The 20,512-nt window shown below is 40.2% G+C and overlaps 1 protein-coding gene across 4 annotated transcripts in view; it reads left to right on the top strand.

Moving 5' to 3' along the window:
- Positions 1-20,512, top strand: part of CTNNA2 (catenin alpha 2) — a 760,050-nt gene that overhangs the window by 605,438 nt on the left and 134,100 nt on the right. For 2 of the 4 annotated variants that reach the window (XM_034772967.1, XM_034772968.1), the window contains exons 8-9: positions 1,012-1,092; positions 17,970-18,122. In XM_034772967.1, the coding sequence (XP_034628858.1) occupies positions 1,012-1,092; positions 17,970-18,122 (234 nt within the window). Of the gene's footprint in view, positions 1-585; positions 693-773; positions 853-1,011; positions 1,093-17,969; positions 18,123-20,512 lie in introns of those variants that run through there. The other 2 variants (XM_034772970.1, XM_034772969.1) reach the window with 2 other exon arrangements.

The raw sequence follows: 20,512 nt of genomic DNA, 5'->3' as shown, positions 1-20,512 counted from the left end.
GTAGGTTTAAAAAACCTTTTGAAAGTGAATTTTCAGTAGATCCCAGAAATATATGCCGTTAGGCTCTTTTGGAAGTACAAAATCCTGGTTAATCGTATGTGGGGGATCATTGTAAATATGATATTTGAAAACCGATGTGGGAAAAGAAAATGGGAGAAAGAATTGAAGAGTTCTTTGTTATTCTTGATAAACAAAACCCTATCAAATAGATTTCAATGTGATAAGAAATTTAGCAAATCTTTAGAGAAGCAGCCTTCTCCTAAAAGAAAGATAATACAGCTGACAGTCACTTAAAACTTTTTTTGTACCTTGGAACTTTAAAAAGATTTTTTTTTTTTTTTTTTACCCTAAGCTGCAGAAAACTTCCCCTTTCTCCCCCTCCCCTTTTTAATCTTCACTGAGGATCTTTGCTTTGAGACTTCCTGCACAAGAGAGCGTTTTAAGTGGAAGTCTCCTTTATACTATATCTGATGTCTGCCAGTATAATTCTTGTTACAATCATTTGGAACATTTTCCTTCTGTCCTCAAGCTGTTTTGCTGCTTATTATCATGTTTAACATACCCACCGCCTGGCAGGACAGAGATTAGAAACACTTAATATTTGTTATATAGTGAGAGGTCTTGCCATTTTTGGCAGCAAGTGCTATAGTATGCGAACATAATGTATCAGTGCAAAAGTTCTGAACTGTCTAGTAAGTCACATTAATCTCCTTTTTTTTATCCTTTTATGAATTGTTCAAAAATCTGCTATACTCAGCAGTGTCCCCTTAATAGTGTGGTTGATAACGTATATTGAAAAGAAACCTTTATTTTTGCTGTGATGGGTGCAAACAATACAGAGATAGATTTACTGTATGTATACATAGATATTTAGGTGTTTTTTGAAAGTACTGAATGCTTCTTTTGATACATTTTCATACTTTTAAAACCTGTATATTTAGACTGTATTTTTTTTTGCATCTTTGAACTGTTTTTTTTAACCATAAAAACATATATATATTTTTTTAATAGACTGGGAGAAAAGAAAAAGGGGACCCACTGAACATTGCCATTGACAAGATGACCAAAAAAACAAGGGATCTACGAAGACAGGTATTTTGTGCTCTTCATTATGCATGTTCATTTTCAAGAAAGTTATTGTTCTGCATGTTCAGACAGTCTTTGACACTAGTAGAATTAAAAAAATGCATGATCTGTTTATGATTTAGTATTACATTATAATTAATGGTGGCTGCAGGTTTAATACCCGCTGAGTAACAATGGAGAAACTGAATTACCTGCTAGATGAATCACCCAGTGCTCTTTATGTCGAGGAGGAGGGAAAACGCTCTAAGCTTTTGGAACCACTAAAGCCAGTTGTGCAGCCAGAAGCTGGGAATGAGTGACTTGGGATGGATCACTTGATCTGTTCATTCCCTCTGGGGCACTGGCCACTGTCAGAAGACAGGATACTGGGCTAGATGGACCTTTGGTCTGACCTAGTAGGGCCATTCTTATGTTCTTATGCAGTCACCGACGTATGTGCTTATCTTTGCTCATATGAGTAGCCCCATTGAAATACATGGAATTATTAACGTGAATAATGTTAAGCACGTGTGTGTTTGTAGGACTGGAGCCAAAGCCTCTAACATTTTAAAAGGAAACCTGCCTAAAATGCTTGTTAAATGGAGAAAGCATATGGATAGGGAGAAGATGGAAAAACAGTAGTGAAAAAGTGCTTATTGCTTTTTCCATACTATTTTTTCCTTATTCTACTAGGCAATGTATTTTGTAACAGAATAATATGATGCAAAATATTGAAACTGGAGATGGGAAACTGCATGGGGGAGAAGGGAGTTGGATTTTTTTCCCCCTAAATTAAATTTCCTTGGTGTTTTCCCAATTTCACATTAAGGATAGAAGGATCTTCCTCTTCTTTTGTGTGATGAAATCCCAGCACTGAGTTGGTCCATGGTTGAGACATTATCAGAAAGGATCAGCTGGCCAATCAGACCATTGCTGTATACAAACAGGCCAAACTATGCAAATAAGCATGATGAAATCAGCACCCAAATCTGTATTTAGGTACCTGTATAAGAAGCCTTGCTTGCAGAGGTGCTAGGCATCCACCGTTTTTATGTATGTTAGTGCTCATCACCTTGAAAATTAGGCCATTCATTTAGCTACTTCCCTTTTGACACCCAGGTATGAAAATATTGGCCCCAATGCGCATTGCAATACTGTAATAATAAACAATGTTGCAGTTTTACAATGTGTTATAGTTGGACCCGCCCCCAGTGTGAATCATCAGCCATGCTGTAGGAAAGCAAACATTATCTCTGTTGCTGAAGTTAATGAGAGCAGAAAAATACTGCATCTCTGCAGATCCAGCCTCCTGATGTTTGAGACCTCAAGCTGCAAGAGTGCGGTTTGCACCATATGTTGTCTCCCACTCTGTTCCCACTGCTAGAGTGATGTACAAGGTCAACACACAAGTTGCTATTCTGTGTGGGGCCCCCAGCAATCACTTGCATGGCTCATGTCTGAAATCAGGTTCCAGTCTCAGATGGGACTATGTAAAATGGCACCTCCTTACTCAACACAACTGTTCCTTGTGTTCATTCGGCATCATCTCTCCTAACTTCAACCACAAAAGTAAGTTGGAGCTAATCATGTGAGCAAAGTTAAGTGTATGTCGGTTTTTGCAGAATTGGAACTAAAATCTCTAACATTCTATCTGGGTTTTATTCCTGCTAGCCCTGAAGAGTCTATTATTTATTAGAGTTACTGTAGCAGCCCAAGGCCCTTCTCATTATAATCAAATCACAAATGTAGTAGGTGCTATGGAAATGAACAGGAAGACAGTCACAGCACTGAAGAGTGTATAATCAGAGTGGAAATTGACCACAGCTAAGAGACATAAACTGCATTCTATTTCTCCTTCTGTATCATCAAGAGAATGAGTGCTTATCTCCACTCAGTTGCAGCTATGAAACTCCACTTAAGCAATGATATTACACCAGTGTCACTGAGGACATATCTGAAGACAGGGTGTTTGCACATGTGGGGTTGCCCAGTGGAGTTGGCAGGATTTGTCCAATAGATTCCTTATAATAGGCAAGGAGGTTCAAGAAGAAATGAACCAAGTTTGAGACTTCAGGGCTGGCAGTTTGCAATCTTTTTATTTGTGAATTAATCACATTATAAGCAGACATTTTTCAGCAAACATGGAGCCTCATCATGCCATCCAGGGACATGGTTTAGCGTTCATGTCATGACATCAGTACCTGGTGCTGGCCAGGGAAGCTAATGATCCAACTAGCGGACCAAATTTCGTGATGAATCCCTGATCCTCTGCCACCCGAGGCACATTGCACATTCTCTAAGCAGAATAATACCCTTTTAGAGTAGGAGCCTCTTTAAGTTATTGTCAATCAGACTCCCCCAGCTCATTGTTATTTACCTAGAACTGGGTGATCTACAAAATGAATTTGTGGGCAAGGGAGGGATTGTCTTCCTTCTGTCAGAAAGCGCTCTCTTCCCAGGCTTCAGCAGTCAGACTGATTCCCCCCCCCCCCCCCCCCCCCCCCCCCCCCCCCCCCCCAGGCCACTCTACTCCAGATCTCATTTATTTGGTTAGACAAAGGAATGCATGGGCATGCTGACATGGTTGTGGTTGGGGAATCTGGTGTTCAAAATCCATTTCACAATTTCTAGTAGTATCCGTTTTCCCCTTTTGGAGGAATAACACCCTTTATAATCATCACTTTGAATCCTCTGGGTATTTGAAAAATATTATGTAGATCTAATTTTTACATCTGCATGTCAACTGTGAATGAGAATAATATCAAACTGAGTCAGACGGAATAAGTGCTTAGAAGCAAGTGTCCCACAGCAGCCTACTGCTTCCTGCTGCCACTTACTTTGTTTTCAGTTGTTTGGGAAAAGCAGAGACTTCTGTGTCTGATAACAAGTTGTGCCAATTGGCAAGATTTTTTGCTTTTTTGTACACCCAAGTTTGTCTAAAGGAAACAAACCAACCCCCCCAATTGGAAACATCCTTCGTAGTATGCTACAGCCGACAAGAAAGATCACAGCAGTGAGAAGCCTGCTGTTGCCAGTTATTTTGTTTGTATGTTCTCTCTATTGAGAAAAAAAATACTAACTCTATAGTTTAAATATTACAACTAATCAGAAACAGCATGTACATACAATCTTTGAGACACTGTGACTCGGCGGTAACATTGGAACAAAGATAAACAGGGAAAAATTTGGCTTACATGCAGGCTGAATGCAGTGATGGCCAACATGGCTATAGATCATTTGGAGTGGAGTTAGCAGTGTACCAGCTGTTCCGCTGTCACCACCACTGGTGTTCCACCTGTTAATTCTCCTGCCTCCTGCCTTTGCTGCCACAGTCTCTGTGCCCCAGACTCTCCTTCAGTTTAGCAGCTGATCTTGTTCAGCCACTATTCACCAGTGTTTCTTTGAGTTACCGTAATTAAAATGTTTTGATCACTATATGATGGCAACCAAATCAGAGCTTTGTGTTGTGGAGAATTTAGAAGTTTGGGGGGGTTGTTCTGAATAGTCATGAAAACAGATTTCAGAATCTCAGTCTTTTGTGAAACAGAGTTTACTCTCTGCGGAGCTTTAGTTCACAGGATGTTGTACTAAAAGAATAGGAATCAGGATTGTAAAGTTAAAAATCCAAAAATCACTAGGATAACATTTTCATTTCAGTAAATTCATTTGGTGGTCCAAATCTTTAGAATGGTAGAAAACCATGAAACACATTATATATGTAAGTTTATATAATTCATAAATAAAATCCTCTGTATCATTGGCACACTTATTAATTGGTTTCTTGTATCAACCGACTAAAAGGATCTTGGAGGGAACCTCGATTTAACTCCATCTTTAGCATTTGGCCCTTATCCTTGAACCTTCTCGTTACATCTCTTGTCTTAGCATATCATTTTATGCCCTTTATGTGGGGCAGCACCATTGAGAGGAAGTTGCATTACCGTTGCTTATGAACTCTGGGAACAAATCATATTTTACAGCACTTTGAAAGCCATTCAAAATTCATGTATACGCTAGCATCTCCAGGAGTAAAAACATGAGCATTAGGCCAAGCTGTTAGACAAAGGTAGGGTGACTGGATGTCCTGATTTTATAGGAACAGTCCCAATATTTGAGGCTTTTTCTTATATAGGCACCTATTACCCCTCACCCCCTTGCTATCTGGGCACCCTAGACAAAGGAAAATGTATTCTGTTGCGGTAGGCTTTATGGTATCTAAATCCATATAATGCAAATTATACCATGGACTGATGCTTACATAATAGTCTATGGATTCAAATCTATCTAAGAATATCTCCAACCCCCTGCCCAAAGCAGGACCAACCCCCAACTAAATCATCCCAGCAAGGGCTTTGTCAAGCCTGGCCTTAAAAACTCCTAAGGAAGGAGATTCCACCACCTCCCTAGGTAACCCAGTCCAGTCCTTCATCACCCTCCTAGTGAAAAAGTTTTTCCTAATATCCAACCTAAACCTGCCCCACTGCAACTTGAGACCATTGCTCCTTGTTCTGTCATCTGCTACCACTGAGAACAGTCTAGATCCATACTCTTTGAAACGCCCTTTCAGGTAGTTCTTCTCTTCTGCATATTAAACAATCCCAGTTCCCTCAGCCTCTCCTCATAAGTCATGTGCTCCAGCCCCCTAATCATTTTTGTTGCACTCTGCTGGACTCTTTCCAATTTTTCCACATCCTTCTTGTAGTGTGGGGCCCAAAACTGGACACAGTACTCCAGATGAGGTCTCACCAATGTCGAATAGAGGGGAACGATCACATCCCTTGATCTGCTGGCAATGCCCCTACTTATACAGCCCAAAATGCCGTTAGCCTTCTTGGCAACAAGGGCACACTGTCGACTCATATCCTGCTTCTCGTCCACTGTAACCCCTAGGTCCTTTTCTGCAGAACTGCTGCCTAGCCATTCAGTCCCTAGTCTGTAGCAGTGCATGGGATTCTTCCGTCCTAAGTGCAGGACTCTGCACTTGTCCTTGTTGAACCTCATCAGGTTTCTTTTGGCCCAATCCTCTAATTTGTCTAGGTCCCTCTGTATCCTATCCTTACCCTCCAGCGTATCTACCACTCCTCCCAGTTTAGTGTCATCTGCAAACTTGCTGAGAGTGCAGTCCACGCCATCCTCTAGATCATTAATGAAGATATTGAACAAAACCGGCCCCAGAACTGACCCTTGGGGCACTCCTCTTGATACCGGCTGCCAACTAGACATAGAGCCGTTGATCACTACTCGTTGAGCCCGACGATCTAGCCAGCTTTCTATCCACCTTATAGTCCATTCATCCAGCCCATACTTCTTTAACTTGCCGGCAAGAATACCATGGGAGACCGTATCAAAAGCTTTGCTAAAGTCTAGGAATAACACATCCACTGCTTTCCCCTCATCCACAGAGCCAGTTATCTCCTCACAGAAGGCAATTAGGTTAGTCAGGCATGACTTGCCTTTAGTGAATCCGTGCTGACTGTTCCTGATCACTTTCCTCTCCTCTAGTGCTTCAGAATTGATTCCTTGAGGACCTGCTCCCTGATTTTTCCAGGAACTGAGGTGAGGCTGACTGGCCTGTCGTTCCCCGGATCCTCCTCCTTCCCTTTTTAAAGATGGGTACTACATTAGCCTTTTTCCAGTCATCCGGGACCTCCCCCGATCACCATGAGTTTTCAAAGATAATGGCCAAAGGCTCTGCAATCACATCTGCCAACTCCTTTAGCACCCTCGGATGCAGCATCCGGCCCCATGGATTTGTGCTCATCGAGCTTTTCTAAATAGTCCCAAACCACTTCTTTCTCCACAGAGGGCTGGTCGCCTCCTCCCCATGCTGTGCTGCCCAGTGCAGCGGTCTGGGAGCTGACCTTGTTCGTGAAGACAGAGGCAAAAAAAGCATTGAGTACATTAGCTTCTTCCACATCCTCTGTCACTAAGTTGCCTCCCTCATTCAGTAAGGGGCCCACACTTTCCTTGACTTTCTTCTTGTTGCTAACATACCTGAAGAAGCCCTTCTTGTTTCTCTTAACATCTCTTGTTAGCAGCAACTCCAAGTGTGATTTGGCCTTCCTGATTTCACTCCTGCATGCCTGAGCAATATTTTTATACTCCTCCCTGGTCATTTGTCCAATCTTCCACTTCTTGTAAGCTTCTTTTTTTGTGTTTAAGATCAGCAAGGCTTTCACTGTTAAGCCAAGCTGGTCACCTGCCATATTTACTATTCTTTCTACACATCGGGATGGTTTGTTCCTGCAACTTTAATAAGGATTCTTTAAAATACAGCCAGCTCCCCTGGACTCCTTTCCCCTTCATGTTATTCTCCCAGGTGATCCTGCCCATCAGTTCCCTGAGGGAATCAAAGTCCGCTTTTCTGAAGTCCAGGGTCCGTATTCTGCTGCTCTCCTTTCTTCCTCGTGTCAGGATCCTGAACTCGACCATCTCATGGTCACTGCCTCCCAGGTTTCCATCCACTTTTCCTTCCCCTACTAATTCTTCCCTGTTTGTGAGCAGCAGGTCAAGAACAGCTCTGCCCCTAGTTGGTTCCTCCAGCACTTGCACCAGGAAATTGTCCCCTACACTTTCCAAAAACTTCCTGGATTGTCTGTGCACCGCTGTATTGCTCTCCCAGCAGATATCAGGATAATTAAAGTCTCCCATGAGTACCAGGGTCTGCGATCTAGCAACTTCTGTTAGTTGCCGGAAGAAAGCCTCCTCCACCTCATCCCCCTGGTCTGGTGGTCTATAGCAGACTCCCACCACGATATCACCCTTGTTGCTCACACTTCTAAATTTAATCCAGAGACTCTCAGGTTTTTCTGCAGTTTCATACTGGAGCTCTGAGCAGTCATACTGCTCTCTTACATACAATGCAACTCCCCCACCTTTTCTGCCCCGTCTGTCCTTCCTGAACAGTTTATATCCATCCATGACAGTACTCCAGTCATGTGAGTTATCCCACCAAGTCTCTGTTATTCCAATCAAGTCATGGCTTCCTTCATGATAGTAGCTGAGAGCTTCACAGATATCACAATACTCAATTTAGGGGCCTCGTGAGGATTCATTAGATAGTTTATAAACTAATTTTGAAGATTGCAAAGCTGTATGTATTTGCTAAGTAATAATAGAATATCCAGAAGAGCTTGCAGCTTTAAATTAAGTCTTAGATGAGCATTTGCTGGCAACTTATTTTGCAGAGGCAAAGTTGATGCAAAGTCATGTTACAGTCAGCTTGTAGATGAATAGATTAGCCATTTGACCCTCTCTTTCTAAGGTTGCATTGTATTACCAGAGATGAAGTTTCAGTTGTCCCCTAGAGAATTTGCAGTGTGACTGGTGACATTGCTTCATCCTGCTACACCAGAATGCTTCCTGACAAAATGTTAGCATTTCTGAAAGTGACCCCACCCTGAGTCAACTTGTAGATGACTTTGAACCTAAGGCCACTTGCAGCATCAGCCTTTCCTCATTAGAATCTCATCAGCTTCCTTCTTGAGGCTTAATACATCATTGCTTCAACTGCAGTTCCTCTACTGCTCTTGGTTGTTGAAATCTGGAAGCTATTTCTGTAAAATAACTTGGTAGCACAAAGGGATACTTGCTTTTGCCAGCAGTGCATGTTTATGTTATGCATAATGTTTGGTACATATGTACTGTTGTTGTTTTTGTGTCTACATGTACTTTTATTAAATCATTTGTTCTAAAGCCTGGTACAAGGGTATATTGGTCTTGGATAGAAATCTGGGTACGTTGCTTAATTACACAGTACAGGGAATGAGCGCACAATACAACGAAGTGCTGTGCTCTTTCACCTTCCATACAAGTCACTGCCTGCACTGAAGATACAGTGAACTAGAGGCACTTCATAGGCTTGGACTCAGAAAGGTGTAGGTTTCTGGCAAGATGTACATTTCTGGAACCACTTTTTGTCTTCTACTATTTAATAGAACCATTAGTGTATTTAGTCTATGAACAGTTGCTTTAAATAAATATCTAAATATCTGATGTCAAAATTAGAGGCAAGAGCTGGTTCCTAAACTTAATTTTAATCGTGGTTTGGACTTGAGCTTAAAAGGCTTATTTGAATTCCCATGTCTTTGTTGCGTATCTCAAAATGTATTTCTTCTAGATGTTTCACTGTGACATTGAGTTTTTATGACACTCGAGAGTGCTTCAGAGAAAATGGAGAGTGTTTTAATACTGCTGATTTACTCTTTCAGGTCTTCAGTAATTTCCTTACTGCCTAATTATAAGGCTCAGTTTAATTTACTCTACACATAATGTTTACTGATGCACATATGGTGCCGTATTTCAGAAAACTATACCCATAACAGGTAGTTGTGTGTAACACTTCCATCAAATGAAGAAAAAATTGATCTGGAACTTAAATACTCATACCAGATTATTTTTGCATGGGAAAGAGTGAAGGAGCCACAGTTAATCTAGACTTTTCAGTAGGATCAGGACTGTTCTATAAACTTACAGCAGTCATTGGCTTGAAACCGTAAATTTGTATTGTGTGATTCTGTGAACATATAGGGAGGTGTTTTCAGAGTGTTATGCAAAGAATAATAATTTTTGATATTCTTCCCCATACACTGAGTTCCATTAAAAGTTCACTGTTCACTAACCCAGCTACCTGTATTAAGTCCAGTAACCTCCTATATTTAGACTAGAAAGAAGCATGCTTCCGCAGTTTCAAGGAGTAGCAAATGTTGAAAGTTTAATGGCATCCTTTTTAATGTGAGAAAAAATCAACATGTGGGGGAAAGTCAGTGGATAATGTTACAGTTACATCACATAGACCAAGAGATACAGACTAGATACAATTGCTAGTATCTCGGGTATATCGCAGCAAATTACTGCATCTGGTACACACAATAATATGTGAGACATCTTGGGAAGGACAGGACCCAGCCTGATACTTTTGGCCAGGGGTTTTTAAGAAACTGAGAATTTCTGTGCTTTGTGTCTTGAATGCCCATTAACAATCCCTAAGAGAATCCTGTGGGTTCCACTAATACTGCTCCCCTTGGTGGAGAATGCCTTTGAAAGAATTGGAATTGACCTTATAGGACCCAAAGAGAGGAGTGCTTCTGGACATCAGCATATACTTGTCATCATGGACTATGCCACCAGATACCTGGAAGCCATATCGCTGTGGACTACAGCTGCTAAGACTATCCCACTTTGCCATTAAAACATTCCTAGCACAAGATGGCTTTCTTCTGCACCGCTAGGCCTATTTTAATTTAAGGCCATGTCATTTGGAACACAGGGCAGTGGCCACTTTTCAATGTTGGATGGACCAGTTACTCCAACAGCATAGTCAATATGCAGTGGCATACTTGGAGGACGTAGTTATCCATATTAAGGATTGGGACTCCCATCCCTGAGAGAAGCTGGGTTAACAGCAAACCCTGCTAAATGTGCAATAGGAAAGGAAGAAGCTCATTATTTGAGACCCAGAGCTGGTGGAGGACAAGTCCACCCATTGGTGGATAAAGTTCATGCCTCACAGGCATACAAGACACCAAGACCAAAAGGCTAGTGCATGCCTTCCTAGGCTAACCTGGGTATTACCACTGATTTATACCCTGTTTTGCCAGCCCCATTAACTAACCTAACTAGGGATGCCTCCCCAGGACAGGCGCTGTGGATACCCACCTGCAGAAGTACCATTCAAAAACTCAAGGCCATACTCTGTGGACACCCAGTGCTGTATAGCTCAAACTTTGAAAAGGAGACCATACTACAAACAGATGCATTGGTGGTAGGACTGGGGACAATCCTTTCTCAAGAGGTAAATGGAGAAGAACATCTGATAGTATATATCAGCTGCAAATGTCCCCTGCAAGAACCTATACTCAGTGATAGAAAGAGTGCTTGGCTACCAAATGGGCAATAGAGAGCCATGGAACTATCTCCTAGGGAATGAGTTTACACTCATTAAGGCTCATGCTCCCTTGTGTTGGCTAAATGTGGTAAAATCAGGGGATCATGAGATGGTACCTGTCATTACAACCATATGCCTGTTGGATAGAGTACCAAGCAGGAAGTTTACATTGCAACACCATTTTTCAGTGCAGGGACTTGGCCTATGCCAGCCCAGGCTGGGCTTTGGCCTTGCAAGGGAGGATATTAACAGGGTCAACAACCCCCAGACTGCACATAGACTGGGGTGGAGTGAGAGCAGAGTCCTTCCTGTTTACAGACAAGCAGCTTGACCATAAGCCACAGCTGCCAATCATTGAAGCAGGCACCCACAGCAGCAACCAATAGAGGAAACAAAGTCTGCTTTAAAGGGGAGAGTACAGAGAAGGAAACGAAAGCAGAAAGGCCTGGGACAACAAAGGGGTGACAGCCTTACATCAGGCTGCCTTTGAGGAAAACACCTAGAAGATGGAAGGAAACTGCAAGTGCAAAAAGTGAAGAGCTGATAGACATAATTGGAGGTGAGGGTCTAGATATTGACCTGACAGAGCAAACTAAGGAGGGTCAGTCAGAAGAAACTGAAACCCCTCAAGAAAACACACTATGAGATGGTGACATTGGAGCATACCTTAACTGAGAGTATTTCATGGGCCATGCTCTTACCATTTGTGATTGATGTTCCTTTCCGTTTCATGAGCAAGTAACTTCCTCATGGCAATTTGCAGAAGTTGCTAACAGAAAAAGTGATGTTAGAAAAGTACTTCTTGTATGTTTAGCTTATGTTGATGTACTTTAACAGTGGGAAACAAGAAGGAGGGTTAGCACCTGGTGACCAGTCAGCTGTCCACAAACCACCCAGCAAGTGATCTGTGGACCTCTGGTGGTCAATGACCCAAAATTTTAGGAATCACCGATCTACAGCACTCCTTTACATTTGCATATATTTACTATGGGAAATACCACAATGATACAAATACTAAGGGTATGTAACCACAGACTGTTTAGCCCACGGAAGACAATTAGCCAGTTTTAATATTGGCCCCTAATTTTCATATCCTTTGTGACTATTTCAGGTAAAATATAAATATAGCTCTGCAGTGCAGTATACTTGATCAATATGTTGCATCATTTTGCCATTAGAATTACAGCATTCCATGACTTGTAGCTGTCAGTGAAATGGAATGATTACCCCATGAACTTCTTATCCTTCCTCCATTACCTTTCTCTTTGACTCACCTTTCTCCTGCTCCAGTGACAGCTGCTGTATCTGTGTCACTCAGGCTTGCATTTGCACTGTCATTTTTGACACTTTATTGTCCTTGCCCCTGCCTGCCCCCCCAAGCCTTTCGTAAAAATCCTGTCACTTCTTCCTCTGTGGCATCTTCTAAATCCCTCCTTTCCACACTGTCTCTACTTCTAAAAACCCTGGCTCATGCCTTAGTCATCATCTCTTACCTTGACTGCTGTAACTTGCTCCTTTCTGGCCTCCCATCTTTTTACCTCTCCCTCTCCATAACACCCAAAGTGCAAATATTAAAAAATCATCTTCTATCACTTTGACTCTGTCACTCTTCTTCATAAAGTACATCAAACTCTGTGTCCTTCTTCTACAGTTTCAAACTCCCAGTCTTTTGTTCAAAACACTGGTCAGTTTTGCCTATATTTTAGCTCTACCTTTTCCCCCCACCACCTCCCCTGTACTCAGCCAGGGCCGGATTTACACCTTGTGTGCCCCTAGGCACAGCATCTTCAGCCCACCCCTGTTCCCTCCTACAGCTGACCTTTGTGTTGCATACAGTTTAGAGAGGTAAGGCACCCATAGAACGTCAGTGCCCCTAGACACATGCCTATTATGCTTAATTCTAATGCAAATTATTAAATTCCTGTTATGAAATATTGCAGGAGCTTTTGATGGTCACTGTACTGTACCTGAAAACTCAATTCCTCATAACATTTCTGGAGACATACTTCATTCACTAGAACTGCAGCTGAAAAGTTTGTTTCCGTTTGTCTGTACCTGATTGCTGCTGCAGAACACTTACAAGCCATGTGATTGGAGCTGGGTTCAGTATATATCGTGGTGTTAAGTAGAAAGTGGTGAATGCAATGCTGTTTGCGGTGTGATATAGTTACGAACAAAGGGTTAGTAAACTTTTTTTACAGACAGCTTTATACTGCCAGTCTTTATAAAATTTAACAATCTGTTAGAGCCATTAATCTCCTGCTGTGGCATTACCTTCTAGTGTCAGGATTAGACATTTAATTCTCTACATGACTTTAAGCAGCACAGAGCCATTTGGTTCTAAAATTGTTATACAGCAATGAAAAGCATCATTCTGGAATGTGCAATTAGAGCTGTGAATCAACAATGATAAAGTAGACCCCACTAGTGCTTAGAATCGGAGAATCCCTAGCTATGAACAACAGTAACTTACTCTGTGCACCATAAACTGACTTCATTGATTGTATTAGGTGGGGAATAAAATGTGCCTTGTGGTAGACTGTTCATGATTTAAAAAGAATATTTGCATGCTTTGCTTACACGTCCCATCTCTGTGCTTGGCTGACACATCAACTCTTTTGGATTTAATTTGATTAACTTTGCATTTAACATACTCCATTTAATAACAATGATTTTCATTTAGATGCCACCCTCTATTAGTAAGTAGAACTTTACCCTGTAATTAATAGAAACCACGCTCATTTTGAAGCCATCCTTGATTTTAAACTACAAGGAGGGAGAATTTAATATAAGCCATAGCTTCTAAATGGCAATATACAGTACAGTGTTTGCATCTGCATCAGGGAAGCTCTTAAGGAATTGTAGAAGAAAGTAGCTTATCTTTCTATGATCACAAGATCAGATGAGCTGTCCATCTTTTGTTAAGTAATTTCCTCTAGATTAATCTTTCCTTATGCTATCACTTTTTATATGCCCATTTAAATACAAGTCTTTTGCATTTCCCTTTGAAAGAATGGCATCCATGCAAAACTTTAAAAACTCTTCATTCATGAACCATCACTTTGGCTGGACTTTGCTGCAGGACCTACAGGAAGATACAAGATTAGCTTTTCCAGCAGTTATTTACATTGATAAATAGCCCTAATTGGATACAATAGACTGGTAGTGCTGAGCTAATGCCTTTAAATGTCTTGTCTTGTGCCATTAATATTACCTTGTCATGCACCTGTTTAAGCTATTGGAAGAATGCCTTATGTTCATAGTCTGTCACATTTAACAAATTATTTTGTCAAGTCCATTCCTTATAGCCTGTGCTGATGGATAGTTAAACTTGTGGTTTCCTGCGTATATAAAAACTGTTATCTGTACCTTTCAACTTCCATGCAAGGGCATCCAGAAATTCAGATAATCAATTTATAAAGAAACTACAATGACTCTCAACATGAGGGTTCAGAAATATGCTACTGACAGCTATGAATAATAGCACATAAACTAAACGAGGATTTACTAAATTTATATTTATCAAATCAGCCACGATGCAGAATGCTAACAGTTCCGTTTTTGCAAAAACAACAGGAGTACTTGTGGCATCTTAGAGACTAACAAATTTATTTGAGCATAAGCTTTCGTGGGCTAAAACAGTGGACAAGCAGTTGACAAGACACCTGTGAGGACCTTTTTGTCAACTGCTGGAAATGGGCCATTTTGATTACCACTACAAAAAGTTTTTTTTTTCCCTCTCCTGCAGGTAATAGCCCACCTTAACTGATCACTCTCGTTATAGTATGTATGGTAACACCCATTGTTTCATGTTGTGTGTGTGTGTGTGTGTGTGTGTGTGTGTGAGAGAGAGTGTGTGTGTGTATATATATATATATATATATATATATATATATATATATATATATATATATCTCTTCCTCCTGTATTTTCCACTGCATGCATCCAATGAAGTGGGTTTTAGCCCATGAAAGCTTATACTCAAATAAATTTGTTAGTCTCTAAGGTGCCACAAGTACTCCTGTTCTTTTTGCGGATACAGACTAACATGGCTGCTACTCTGAAAACAGTTCAGTTTTTGTGACTGTGGACTCAGGACCCTTGTATCCAGCTCTAATAATAAGTTAGATGTTCATTACTGTATAAATAATTTCTATATTTACAGTATTAAGGTCCAAATTGCAGTTATCTGATCTCCTTTTTCATTGACGTCTAATGTGTTTTTTAAGAGTAGAGGTACTTGATACTACCAATGAAAATCAGTGGTGTATTTTTAGATATTCTTACAGATTTAATGGTCTATGGTAAGAGAGCATCATGACATAGTCAGAAATATAATACTGCATTGGCCAGAGGGGGAGGGATAGTTCAGTGGTTTGAGCATTGGCTTACTAAACCCAGGGTTGTGAGTTCAATCCTTGAGGGGGCCACTTAGGGATCTGGGGCAAAATCAGTACTTGGTCCTGCTAGTGAAGGCAGGGGGCTGGACTCAATGACCTTTCAAGGTCCCTTCCAGTTCTAGGAGATGGAATATCTCCATTAATTAATTAAAAAAAAAACTGTATTGTTCATATCTTAGATTCCAAGCCAGAAAGGGACCATTGTGATCATGTAGTCTGACCTCCTGTATAACACAGGCCAGGGAACTTCCCCAAAATAATCCCTAGAGCAGATCTCCTAAAGGGGAAAAACAAACAAAAAATACCCATCCAATTTTGATTTTAAAATGATCAGTGATGGAGAATCTGTCACAACCCTTGATAAATTGTTCCAATGGTTAATTACTCGCTCCTTAGTTCTAGTTTATCTACCTTCAATTTCCAGCCATTGGATCAGGTTATACCTTTCCTGGCTAGACTGAAGAGCCCATTATTAAGTATTTGTTCCCCATATACCTATTTATAGATTGTAATCAAGTCACCCTAATCTTCTCTGTGTTAGACTCAAAGAGCTTATTTTAGCTTATCATTATAAGGCAATGAATACCCCCATTTAAATCAATGAGTTAGGCACCTAGGTGCTTTTGGAAATCCCACTAGGCTCCTATCTGCTTCTTTATGCACCTAAATACATTACAAAAATCTGATAGTGACTGAAGACTTGTCGGCCTAATAATGTACCTTAGGTTTTGTGATACTATGGAGTATCACCGGCCCTTTCATATGTGATTTTATATTAAATTTTCAATGTTTTAATATTCTATTATGTATTTATTTTATTTTAATTATTTACTACTGTAGTACCTAGGAGCCCCAATCAGGAACCAGAACCCCACTGTGCTAGACACTGTATGAGAAAAGAACAAGTCAGTTTCTGCTCCAAAGAACTTACAATATAAATATAAGACAACAGATGGGCATGGGAGAACATGGAAATATGAGACAGTATTGGTCCACATCATAGGCCGTGGTCATAGCTGTCAAGTTTTTTTTTTTTTTTTTATGAATTAGTTTGATCATAGAATATCAGGTTTGGAACTGACCTCAGGAGGTCATCTAGTTCAACCCCCTGCTCAAAGCAGGACCAATCCCCAGTTAGATTTTTGCCCCAAATCTCTAAATGGCCCCCTCAAGGATTCAACTCACAACCCTGGGTTTAGCAGGCCAATGCTCAAACCACTGAGCAAGCCCCACCCCCAATTATTTTGAAGCACTTTAATCAACTTGGCAGGGCAATATAATAGCTCATTTTTATTCATATATTACTAATCGTGGTTGAGTTATTTTAATTGTCATCATTTTAGCAAAGGAAACATTACATTGCCTTTCAAACCATTCGGCTTTGTTAATGGCGCTTGCGTTTTCCATACCAGGTAATGGATGGAGTGGTCACCTGCAATATTTTGGTTTATCTTTTCCCTTTGAAGAAAAACCGCACACAAGTCAATGCAGCTGAACTCCACAGGGCTCTTGAATCCTCTTTTTATTGCAGCTACCGATATAGTAATTATCTGTGCAATTTTGAGCATTGATGGGACCTCAGCTAGTTAAAGCTTTCTAGTGTGGATTACAAAATTGAATGATTACCTTAATTGACCTTCAGTCTAGCTACAAAATGTATGACTTAATGAGACTAATGTCTGGTTGGACCTTCAGGCTAGATGACTCCCAGCCCAGCTTTGAGTTTGCAATTTTTCATTTTTAATAACAATTATACCCAAAAGCTTAAGGAAATATGCTAAAATATGTCTGCTATCCACACTATCATAGAGCAGTGACATCTCCATGAAACATTATTTAAGATTTCAATCATATTTTTGTGCATTTTACAGATACTAGGAAAGTCTGACATTGATTAGTACTTTGCAGAATGGCAGAGGGCAAGTTTGTGCCATCACCCTTAAAGTAGTGGGCTGTGTTTGGTTGTTTTTTTTTCCCCCAAACATCTGTTTTTTTTTGTTTTTTTTTAAGGAAGAACAGGTGTTTAATCTTTAATGGCTTGTGTATTTCCATTAAGAATACATTTTCTATACTCTTGTTAATCCTTCCTATGAAATGCATAGGAAAGTTTTCAGATTGTTCACACTAGAGATTCGCTAATGAAAATGAGACACTGTGCATGTGCTAAGTGTAACACTGAGTACAGATTTTACATGAGGTCTGGAAATACACTGGCCAATATTTTAAAAATGATTGCCTAAAGTTAGGCTCCTAAATCTACATTTAGGCTCCTAAAAGACCTGACCTGACTTTTAAAAGTGTTGGGTACCTACCAGCTGCCATAGACTTGCAATCCCTGATGTGCGTAATGCTTGTCCAGCTGGGTAGTCCCATGAAAGTCAGTGGAATTGCTTGAGTGAGTAGGGATTGCAGAACCAAGCCTTTAGTTATGGACATTTAAGTGCTACCAAAAATTCCTACAAATAAAAAAAAATGCTACAAATCCATAAATACTATAAAAAAAAAGTTGTACAACTTTGAGATATGACACATATACTCAACTATAACTCGCTGATCAATATGGTGGAAATGTGTATTAACTCTTCAGTTACTTACTGCTCCACTTTCTTTTAACACAGCTACGGAAGGCAGTGATGGATCATATATCTGACTCATTCCTGGAGACCAATGTTCCATTACTTGTTCTTATTGAGGCTGCAAAGAGTGGTAACGAGAAAGAAGTGAAGGAATACGCTCAAGTTTTCCGTGAACATGCCAACAAGTTAGTTGAGGTAAGTTATGCTGTTGGCAGCATTAGAGTGCATTGTCTTGTGAGGGTCAAGGAAAATGATAAATTAGCTGAAATGTTGCAGGCTTTTCCTGTGGGATTTAAGCAATTTGAGGTTTACTTGTGATGGTTAATTAGAAATCTACTGATTTGTAAAAATGACAGGCAGGGACAGCCCTGTGCTTTACTATAAGATTAAACCAGCTGAACACGTGTTATGCAGAATTTCCTGTGTCTTGTCAATAGTAACTTGAATAACAACAAGCAGATTTCAATTAAACTTCACCAGCAGTGCAGTATAGTAGGCTGTCTTCTATACCAGGCAGGAAGCCAAATAGATGCTTCAGTGTGTTGTATCTGACTCTGATTGCTTAGAGAGCACACTAGATTATTATTAGACTGTCTAGCTAAAATAGTGAAAGCATCATAAAATGGGTAATAGTCTAAAACTGGCCATCTCCCCCACCCTGTGTGCGTGTGTATTATATAGTGTGTATGTAAGTATATTGTTTTGTATTAGTATACCACACACACACACAAACTGGGTTTCTTCTATGTTATTCTTCTCTCTGTATCGACACTTTGCAATGTTAGCAAACTAACTGGTTTCAAGGATAGTACTGCAGTGATTTTGTTCCTGAAACTGCCTCTTTCAAGTTATAATTCAAACAAAACATAATGGTCAGGAACCTCGATGCCTATCGAAAAACTTTTAACTAGTCAAACATGTTTGTTCAGCCAAGTTTGCTCTCCATGACAGGTTAAGAACTATTAAAAAATTTCATTTCTTGAAAATACAAATAGTGTTTAGTGTTTGATATTATATGGGGTTATTAACTCCTCTTTACTAGCCCCCTTTTGAAGACTATGCAGCTCATAGTAACATCTTTTTATAACAATTCATGGTACATGCATTTTAATTAAAATTAATTCTTGGATAGTGCAGATTTGACAGGGAATATTGGGTTATAATTCTGAAAGATTATGTTTCTTAAAAACTGCAGGGACAGATTCTGATCTCACTTACATTGGTTGGTTTAAATCTAAAGTTATCCATCTAACTGAGATCAGGAACTGATACTTATTGTTTAAAAACTCGGGGTTTGATTCTAGACAGTGCTGGGTGCCTACTACAATATGCTGAGTACCAGTATCTGCAATGGGAGAAGAGGAACTCAGCACCTTGCAGGGTTGGGTGCTTTGCATTAAGATAACATTGTATATTATTGCTATCTGGTGACTGGTGCAATAGCAGTGAAAAAGATAATAGCCTCTAGGTACTTTCATTTTAATTCTGCAAACATTACAACTGTGTTATGATTCTGAATCTATGATCATATTACACCGTTTATTTTTGTACAATGCTGCTTTTGTGAACCTGGCTTACTATGTTGTATTGCACTCTTGTTGACAATGGGATGAAGTACTATAGTAAGTAGCAAACTGAACAGTAGCCTTGTATGTTTTAGTATTATAGCAGCCTCAATCACAATTCTGTAGACGTGGGTCTAACTGCATTGTTAAAGTGTAACCCCCAACAGACCCCAGTTGTCGGCAAGCGGGATAGAACCTGCGACCTCTGGAGCTTAATGCATGAGCCTCTACCGCATGAGCTAAAAGCTAACTGACTTTATATATATATAAATCCACCTGTCTGTTTAAAGTTTCATGCTTTTGTAACTCTCAGATCTGGGTGTGGTGTTCTGTCCCATCTAGTGGCAGTGAGGGGGGGATGAGAGAGAGAGAGGGACAGAACACCACACCCAGGAGATCTGTGGGTTACAAAAGCATGAAACTGTAAAACAGACAGGTGGATTTTTAAGAGATGGAAACTGAAAGTGAAAAAAAAATAGCAGTTAAAGGCCAATGTTTTCAAAAAGAAGCTGCTCAAATATGAGTTTGGGAGCCTAATGTGTCACTTAAATTGGGAGCTAACTTTAGACAAGCATTTTTCAAAATGACAGGTTTCAGAGTAGCAGCCGTGTTAGTCTGTATCCGCAAAAAAGAAGAACAGGAGTACTTGTGGCACCTTAGAGACTAACAAATTTATTAGAGCATAAGCTTTCGTGGACTACAGCCCACGAAAGCTTATGCTCTAATAAATTTGTTAGTCTCTAAGGTGCCACAAGTACTCCTGTTCTTCTTTTTTGCGGATACAGACTAACACGGCTGCTACTCTGAAACCTGTCATTTTGAAAAATGCTTGTCTAAAGTTAGCTCCCAATTTAAGTGACACATTAGGCTCCCAAACTCATATTTGAGCAGCTTCTTTTTGAAAACATTGGCCTTTAACTGCTATTTTTTTTTCACTTTCAGTTTCCATCTCTTAAAAATCCACCTGTCTGTTTTACAGTTTCATGCTTTTGTAACCCACAGATCTCCTGGGTGTGGTGT

This window comes from Trachemys scripta, chromosome 5 (genome assembly GCF_013100865.1).
Source record: "Trachemys scripta elegans isolate TJP31775 chromosome 5, CAS_Tse_1.0, whole genome shotgun sequence".
Classification (NCBI taxonomy): domain Eukaryota; kingdom Metazoa; phylum Chordata; order Testudines; family Emydidae; genus Trachemys; species Trachemys scripta.
The sequence above is the reverse complement of the archived record's forward strand: the minus strand, read 5'-3'. Positions and strand labels throughout refer to the sequence as shown.